Source organism: Corvus brachyrhynchos, unplaced genomic scaffold (assembly GCF_000691975.1).
Source record: "Corvus brachyrhynchos isolate BGI_N302 unplaced genomic scaffold, ASM69197v1 scaffold139, whole genome shotgun sequence".
Classification (NCBI taxonomy): domain Eukaryota; kingdom Metazoa; phylum Chordata; class Aves; order Passeriformes; family Corvidae; genus Corvus; species Corvus brachyrhynchos.
The window spans coordinates 554,596-563,908 of NW_008246062.1; the positions used below are offsets into that span (position 1 = coordinate 554,596).

The 9,313-nt window shown below is 52.3% G+C and overlaps 1 protein-coding gene across 1 annotated transcript in view; it reads left to right on the forward strand.

Annotated features, from left to right (window-relative positions):
* Positions 1-3,406, forward strand: part of VCP (valosin containing protein) — a 17,717-nt gene extending 14,311 nt beyond the window's left edge. Inside the window, exons 13-16 of the mRNA XM_017746632.1 lie at positions 769-1,077; positions 1,934-2,089; positions 2,416-2,570; positions 2,966-3,406. Of these exons, the coding sequence (XP_017602121.1) occupies positions 769-1,077; positions 1,934-2,089; positions 2,416-2,570; positions 2,966-3,071 (726 nt within the window). The 3' untranslated portion in view covers positions 3,072-3,406. The remainder of the gene's footprint in view (positions 1-768; positions 1,078-1,933; positions 2,090-2,415; positions 2,571-2,965) is intronic.
* Positions 3,407-9,313: the final 5,907 nt, after the last annotated feature.

Sequence of the window (9,313 nt, forward strand, 5' to 3'; positions counted from 1 at the left end):
TGTCTGCATGGATTATCTTGTGAATCCTTGCCCTTGTGGTCGGGGACGGTGCTATTAGAACAAAGTTGTCAGGAGAGTAGAGAGGAATTTAGGTGGGAGGGAACCTCAGAGACTGTCTAGTTCAGCTGTTTGTGCAGAGCAGGGAGATAACTTTGAAATTTCATCAGCTCAGTGCATTGAGTTCTGGCCATGGGTGAAGGGTGGAGAATCCCTGACCTCTCTGGGCTTGTTTGCTGGTGTTGGAGAGCTCCTATTGTGAACATTTTTTTTCCTTATTTCTCACTGGGATTTTCTCAGCAGCTGTTTGTGCCTGTGGTCTTTCCTCCTTTCACTGCACACTGTGAAAAAAGATCCAGCTCCCTATAACTATACATTAGGTAGCTGAACGCAACAATTGGATTTCTCCCTTCCACTGGATATATCTCACCTACTTGTGTGCCTGAATGCCCAGCTGACATCCTCAGGTCTTGCAGGGAGAGTTCTAGTCCAGCAAAATGGCTGAATTTTTCACTCTGGACATTGGAGTTGCTACTTTTCTGCCTGGTTCACAATATTCCCACTGTGGGGAAATCCAGTTTGCTCAGGAGAATTTGATGGAGGGGTTGTGTGGCAGGGGATTGTTCTGGAGCAGCTCTTCCAAGCTGTTCTTGTGAAGAGCTTCTGGTACTCCTGAGCTGTGTTAATGGTAAGGAAAGCTTATAATGAAGTCAGTGTGCTCCTTGTTGGGCAGTATTAGCATGGAATAATGGTGCCCACTGCTGTTTGCAGGCTCGCCAAGCAGCCCCGTGTGTGCTCTTCTTTGATGAGCTGGACTCCATTGCCAAGGCCCGAGGTGGGAATATCGGCGACGGTGGCGGTGCTGCAGATCGTGTCATCAACCAGATCCTAACTGAGATGGATGGAATGTCCACCAAGAAAAACGTCTTCATCATCGGTGCCACCAACAGGCCAGACATCATTGACCCAGCCATCCTGCGCCCCGGCCGCCTGGATCAGCTCATCTACATCCCCCTGCCTGACGAGAAATCACGGGTTGCAATCCTTAAGGCCAATCTGAGGAAATCACCAGTTGCCAAGGTAGGATCTGTGCCCTGACCGCTTCTGGCTTGGGTTTGCTGTGTGCTGCTCGTGTTCCTCACAGGCTGTGGACAGCACAGAGGTCTGGAGGCTCATCTGTATAGTAGGGTAGAAGAGGAGGCTGGAGCTCTGAGGTTAGGTGTCAGAAAAGCTGGAAATCGGTCTGCAAGCACAGCAAGACTGTGTCAAAGTGGGGTTCTGCTCACAGTGCAGGGTCAGAAAAGCCTATTTTGGTGAGGTGGAAAAGATTCTTACAGTCTGGGAAAAAAAAAAGTGTAGAACACACAGATGGGAAATAGGAATTGAAGAGGAATCATTGCAGTGAGTTGTTGCTGAACCCTGTCATAGGCAAGAACTGTGTCCCTTGCCTGGGAAGAGGCAATAATGAAGCTGAGAGTTAATCAAAGAAAAGCAGACATGAAGTGAGAGCCCAAGCTTGCCTATTTAGGTGCTGCTGAGAAGGAAAGTTTCAAAGGAGGTTGCAGTAACACCCTCTCAATTGAGGGGGAAGAGAGGAGGAGGTCGGCTGTCTTGGTCTGCCTGTGCCCCATCTCTATTCCCAGTGTGATGGTGTTTTGTTTGATTCCTCATGCTGAGACCTGAGCAAGTCATATCCTAAATCTGTAAGTGCAGAGGCATTTACAGCCACTTTTTGGATGCTTGGTGGGTGTGAGGAGCATAGCCTGCTTTCATGTGTGGTTAACTTTTCCTGAAAATGAGAATCTTAACAGCTGATCTTTCCAAAATTGGCCATAGTTAAGGGAGCACCTTGATACCCTGGGATCTGATGACACCTCTCTGTCACTTGAGGATGTGAGGTATAAAGGAAAGGCCTCTCTTCTGTATTTTTCTCTAGGATGTCGACCTGGATTTCCTGGCTAAGATGACCAACGGCTTCTCAGGGGCTGACCTGACAGAAATTTGCCAGCGTGCCTGCAAACTGGCCATCCGCGAATCCATCGAGAGTGAGATCAGGCGAGAGCGTGAGAGGCAGACCAACCCTTCTGCCATGGTGAGTGGGACAATGAGCTCTCCCTACCCACATTTGTGAGGTGTGATGTGTTCCTCTGTCATCCTCGGGGATGAGTGGGCTCTTGTGCAGAGCGGGGAGCTGGAGCACTTTGTTCTCATCTTGTGGGAGGTTGAGGACCCTCCTGGGATGCCTCATGGTCAGCATTGCTCAGGAGGTGCCTGCTGCAGCCCTGACTCATGCACACCTTTCCAGCCCCCGCCTTGGAGGGTGTTGGGAGCTTCCAGACCTGGAGGGAAGCTGTGAGCAGCTGTTGGGCCTGTGGAGCTTGGGCACGCAGCTCACCTGGTCCCTCTGTCCCGCTGCAGGAGGTGGAGGAGGACGACCCGGTTCCCGAGATCCGCAGGGATCACTTTGAGGAGGCCATGCGCTTTGCTCGCCGCTCTGTCAGCGACAATGACATCAGGAAATATGAGATGTTTGCACAGACCCTACAGCAGAGCCGTGGCTTTGGCAGCTTCAGGTACCTTTGGGGTGTGAGGGGTGGGCAGTGTGGTTCAGCCAGGCCGGAGCACAGCACTGAGGCAGCTTTCTGCTGGGTTCTGGGCGACAAACCTCTTCTCTACTGCACATTCCCATTCAACCCAGCACGTAGAGCACCACTACACAGTGTGGCAGGTGTAGGCTGTGCTGCAGGTCGGTTGTAGCTGCTCTATTAGTGCTCCTGAAGTCCTTTTTTTCCTTTAACTCAAGTGACAGCCAGCAGCCACGAGCCCTTAGACCTTCCCTAATGCTTCATCCCATTCCTTTTTGCCCATCCTAGTTGTCACCGGGGGTTGGCGCAGAGGGAGGGGATGGTGCTGAGCTGCCAGCAGGCTTTTCAACAGCATCTCTTCTGTCCTGCACTGCTGCACGCAGGTTCCCGTCAGGCAACCAGGGCGGCGCTGGTCCGAGCCAAGGCACAGGAGGTGGCAGCGGGGGCAACGTGTACAGCGAAGACAATGACGACGATCTCTATGGTTAACTCGCTGTCCTCGGTGGACCAAACTCCACATCAGGCCACGTTGTACAGGGAAAAATCCAGTGTTCAGTGGACTCTTGGCTTCTTCATTCCTCAGTCAGAACAGTGTAGCTGCACGTCAGACTTTGTACAGGGAATGTTTTCTGCAAAGACTGGTGTTCAGTTGGGAGGCAGACAATGAATTAACAAGGAGGGGAACTTTTCTGAAAAATTTCTGTTCTAGTTTATGTGGCAGAATCAGCAGCTTTAGCAAAGGGTACAACGCTAGCCTGTATTAAAAAAACAAAACCCCATAAAAAAGAATAAAAAAAAATTAATAAAAATCCCACAAAACTCTAGCCAGGCCCCAGCAGTTCCTTTGTGTGGTGATGGCACTGTCTAAACCTGTGTTTCTGGCATGCTGTCTGAGCACTCCTTGCTCCAGTGGAGCCCATCCATGTGTGTATTCCCCTGCTGTGGACAGGGCTGCTCTTTATGCTTAACACCTCTTAGCTCTGTTAGTGGAAGAAATGGGTTGGGCAGGGTCTCTGCCCTGCCCTGGCTTGGCAGCAAGAGCCTGGCAGCAGGTAGCTGGTGTTGCTTCTCCGAGGCTGGCCATGAGCTGTCAGGTCTCCTGCTGCTGTGGCTTTGCAGCGAAGGACCTCTCCAACAATCCCCGTCTCATCCAGGCATGAGGGGCGCTTGGGGTGTCTCTGGGGTTCTGGCACAGTGTGACACAACTGTGGCTGGGAACAGAGGAGCTTCAATGCATTCCATGTGTCCCAGTGGCTTTCTCATGGTTGTCTTGGATCTCTGGTGCCAGCTGGCCTTGTGTTGTGACCCAGACTCAGTAGCTGGGTTCTGATCGTGGTTTTTCTTCCTTTTCACCTGTTCTGACTCCCCACCTTGCTGCTTCGTTTTTTTTCCCTTCTGTGAGCTGAAGAATGTGCTGCTGCTGTACGTGGTTGCTTTATGTCAGGGAAGCCCTGGGTCCTAGGGAGCAGGAGCGGACAAGAGGCTGGATACGGCTGAGCCCTCAGCCTGAGGGGGGCAGTGGCTTTAGGATGCACAGAGCAGCTTTTAGGGAATGCAGGAACTGAGGGTTTCTGCAAGGAAGGTAAAATGCAGTTTGTGTGACAATGTTTCCCTGGGCCTTTGGGGCTGAGCTATGAGGGGGAGGGCAGGAGTTTTGTGGGGCTGGGCTGTGGGGTTTCTGTCCCAAAGCCTGGCATATCTTGGAGGGCTCCATCAAGCCATTTGTATTTAAGGGGAGAGGATTTAATGGCAGAAGGATGGGACTGGGCGGGAGAAGGGGCTTCTGCGGAGCCGTGGGGATAAACACAATGAAATTGGGAACGCTGCGTTTAAATAGCGCAACCTCCTGTGGGGGAGGAGGCGGTGCAGGCCCCGGGGGCCCGGGCTGGCAGCTCACCTGCGCTGTCCTACTTGGGAGCTGTCTGCCGGCACCTCTGTCCCGTCCTCACACCACCTCTGCTGGGGAAATCGCTCCTGCCGGCTCTGGCAGGGACGCTACTGGCAGCAGGGCTGAGGCTGGGAGGGCCGGTGCTTCCCCTGCCCCACTCCAGCCCGTTTTTGGGTTAAATATCACCTCTCTGGTCTAGGATTGATTCTCCTTTCTGAGCTCTGCAGGGACACAGATACCAGAACTAAACCCAGGTGCTTTCTGCCACCCAGGAAAGGAGCTCTTCAGGACTCCCCAAAGTCTTCCACAGCTTGAACAGGGGATTCTTCCTCTCTGCAAGTGTGAGAACATCACCATCCAGCAAGTGAGGGGCAGATCCATCCTGGCATGTCTGTCTGCTGTGGAGGCTGGGGTGATGAGGCCATGGGATGGTGGGGTGCATGTCCCTGCTCCTGGCAGCCCATATATTCCCCACTGCCTCCCTAGTCGTAAATGCTAATTAAATCCAGCAGAGCGGCTGGAGAACCTCCTCCTTTCTTCCCTGCCATTTGTGGGACGTGGTTCCTGGTGGGGGTACAGCACCTACAGGATTTCCAAGAGCATCTATCCCTGCTCCAAGGCTGTGTAAACCTGCTGGGGGGGCTGAGGGTGTCCCCAAGGTCAGCACTCACAGCCCTCCCTGTGAACCTCAGCAGCCCCAGGTGAGCAGTTGGTATCAAGGCCTGCGTTTGTCCCCAGCCCTGCCCCTTTCCAGCACCCCTCCAGCAGAGACCCTGGTCACTGCCAGGGCAAGAGCCTTTCTGCAGCACCCTCCTCCCCTGCCCAGATCCTTGCTGGGGGTACTGGGCAGCTCCTGAAGATACTGAGGGGAGGAAGATGCTGCTGGCTCAGGCTTGCCCTGGCTGGTGTGGGATTAATGATGGGAAAGCTGAGGACATCCCCTTTCTTTGCCCACATGATCAGCAGCTTCCTGTACCCCCTTGGGTTTCACCTGTGGCTCCAGAGTCCCTTCACCCCCTACAGCCAGGCCCCATGGGGACCACTGGACTTGATGGGAGCCACAGTCCTGCCACACTTGATGCAGGATGGCAGACCCCTCTCAGGCCCCAGTATTGGGGTTAGAGGCTGGTCCCTGATCCAAGAGACTGGGACCCTCCTGCACCACCCCAAAACCCTCTAGGCCCAGCAGGTGCTCCTGTCAGCAGAGGGCCAGGGGTGACCGCTCTCAGCAGGTCCTCATCCTTCTCCAGGCCAGGCATGGATGTGCTGTGGGCATCCCTGCTCCACTGGCATCACTGGCCCCCAGGACGTCTCTTCCTCTTGAGCCCCCTAGCCCATGTACATCCTCTCCCCGTGGCTATCCTTATCCCAAGGGCATCCCTCCTCCATGGGCATCCCCTGCACTATGGATGTGCCCTCCCCATTGACATTTCCTGCCCCATGGGTATCACTTCCCTATGGATGTTCCTACTCCAAGGGGAAGAAGGATGTTCCCCTTCTGCGGAAGTTTTAACCCAGCTGGCAAATTAGTACCTCTCAGCTGCTCATTTCCCACCCCACCTGCCACAACCCTCCATTTAATACACTGGCCATGATGTTCTATGGCATGGATAATCCTTTGGCCAGTTTGGGTCAGCTCTCCTGGCCATGCTCCCTCATGGTTTCTTGTGCACCTGCTCACTGGCAGAACACAGAACACTGAAGAGTTCCTTTGTCCCTCCAGAAATATGAATGGGTTCTGCCCTGTGTAGCTCCATGACTTTAAGGTGCCCTGTGTGGGATAGAGGATAGAAGCAGGGCCCTTCTAGTCCTGGTCATAGGATTTGCCACTCACTTCTTGTAGAAATGGATTAGGATGCCTTGTAGAATCACAGAACATCATGAGCTGGAATGGACACATCATGAACATCGAGTCCAGCTCCTGGCACTGCACAGGACACCCCAAGGGTTACACCCTGTGCCTGAGATCATTGTCCAAACACTTCTTGAGCTCTCAGGCTTGGTGCTGTGCCCGCTTCCCGGGGGAGCCTGTGCCAGTGCCCAACCACCCCTCTGTGTGAAAAACCTTTTCAACCTAAATCTCCCCTTCACAGAGCTTCACAGCTTCATTCTTGCCATAGGATCAGGAATACCATCAACCCTTGGACTCTGCCTGGGAAACTACCCACTGGAGACTGGGCAGCGAATATTCCGGAAGAACCCCCATTTTTGATTGTTTTCCTTCACAATTCCCATACCTGTGTCTCTATGGTCAAGGTAGGTTTTCCTTCCCACATTCTTGTCTCGTCTCCATGTTCTCACAGGTAAAATCACCAGGTACCCCATCCCCTGCCTGTTCCCTAAAAGGATGCCTGCTGTTACCAGTCTGGGGGAATGGAGGGCTTCTGAAGGTGGAAGGCAGGAAGGGATTACAGATGTGGACGCCCCATCCCTAGGAATGTTCAAGGTCAGGCTGGAAGGGGCTTTGAGCAGCCTGGTCTAGTGGAAGGTGTCCCTACCCATGGCAGGGAGTTGGAATGAGATGAGCTTTAAGGTCCCTTCCAACCGAACCCATTCTATGACTGATTCTGTGAAAGAAGGGAGATGCAGAAAAATACTTCTCCCATAGTTTGACTCTCCGAGGAAAAGGGCCAAAGGTTGCAGTTATGAACAGTTCCCAACAGATGGCTCCCGAAATACAGACGGGATGGCAGTGCTGAGTGCTTGTATCAGATTTGTCTCACAAACAGAGATTCTGCTGTACCAATGGATCTGTGGGCTGAGGCCAATTGTGTGAGATTCAACCAGGACAAGTGCCAGGTCCTGCCCTTGGATCACAACAACCTCCTGCAGCTCCAGGCTGGGACAGAGTGGCTGGAAAACTCCTAGGTGGGAAAGGACCTGCTGTTTTTCAGTGGCTGAACATGAGCTGGAGTGTGCCCAGGTGGCCAAGAAGGCCAAGGACATCCTGAATGTATCAGCAAGGGTGTGGACAGCAGGACCAGGGCGGTGACTGTCCCCCCGTACTGGGCACTGGTGAGGCCACACTCCAAGTGCTCTGTCCAGTTCTCGGACCCCCACAGTAAGAAAGACTCTGAGGTGCTGGAGCGTGTCCAGGGAAGGGCAACTGGGCTGGGGAAGGGTCTGGAGCACAAGTCCTGTGAGGAGCAGCTGAGGGAGCTGGAGGTGTTTATCCTGGAGAAAAGGACGCTCAGTGTGGACCTGATCATTCTCTACAGTGACCTGATAGGAGGCTGTAGCCAGGCGGCGATGGGTCTCTTCTCCCAGTGAAATCCCCATAGTATTTAAAAGATGTGCATCATAGAATCACAGAATATTTGGGTTGGAAAAGGCCTCTAAGATTATAGAGTCCAACAATTAACCCACCACTGCCAAGTCCACCACTAAACCATGTTCCTAAGCACCAGATCTGCACATCTTCGTGGAAAATTTCAGGGATGGTGTAGATGTGGCACTTAGAGACACCTGTAAGCCACTAGTGCAAAGAAAAACCCACCCAGGCCCCATGGAGGACCAATGCCACCACAGGGGACACGCACCAAGCAAGGTGCTCCTGTGAGCACATGCACAGGAATTCTTCAGTGCAAACAAAACAACCGTGTGACCAGAAACTATTAAACTAATACAGCAAATGCTTATGGCAAGCCTCGTCTAACACAGTCTGCTCAGATCTCTTGTTACTCCATCCTCTGGGCCCATGTTGGGCACCAGAAAGGACTGTTGAGGTTTCACAAGTGCCATGCAGCCACTCACTCATTCTCCCCATTTTATACACTGGACATGGTGTTCTATGGCATGGATAATCCTTTGGCCAGTTTGGGTCAGCTCTCCTGGCCATGCTCCCTCCTGGCTTCTCGTGCACCTGCTCACGGGCAGACCATGGGAAACCAAACAGTCCTTGAGTAAGGGTAAGCACTGCTGAGCAACAACTGAAACATCAGTGTGTTATCAACATGATTCTCATCCTGAATCCAAATCACAGCACTGAAACAGCTACTAGGGAGAAAATTAACTATCCCAGATGAAACCACCACTTCTTCCATACCATTTACATCATGCCAGGTCCCCCACTTCCCAATACCCCATCACCTTTCCTGTCTTCTGATATCAGTCTTTTGATCCCTTCCACTGCCTGAAGTGAGCCTATAAAAAGGATGGGGAGAGGTTTTTGACAAGGGCATGTAGTGACAGGACAAAGAGTAATGGCTTAAAACTGAAAGAGGGGGGATTTAGATTGGATATCAGAAAGAAATTCTTTACTGTCAGGGTGTGAAGCACTGGCATAGGTTGCCCAGAAAATTTGTGCATACCCCATCACTGGCAGTGGTAAAGGCCAGGCTGGATGGCACTTTGAGCAACCTGGTTGAGTGGAAGGTGTCCCTGCCCATGGCAGAGGGGTAGAATGAGATGAGGTTTAAGGTCCCTTCCAACCCAAATCATTCTTTGATTCTGTGGTGACACCATTCCCCCTGTCTGTGGACCACCCTCCCTACAAAATCCCTTGAGGCTGTTTAGTCTGTGATTTGGGCTTCATCTGTCCTAAGAGTCTTTTGGGGCAGGAATGATGGTGTGTGGTGGTGTCACATGTAGAAACCAGTTCTGATTCCATCACTGCTGGGCTTGGCTGGTTTCATCAAAGCTCATCCTTCATTAACATGGCAATCAAAGGAGAGTTGGGTCCATATCCCCAGATTTGGAGAGGTGAGGTGCCCAGTGAGGGTGATGGGCATATAGTGGCCATGGAAACTATATGCAGTGTTATGCAGCAATTAACACCACACAGTTTAATTCATTGACTATTCTCACCCAAAATCAAATCCTCTTGAGCCACACACCGGACTTG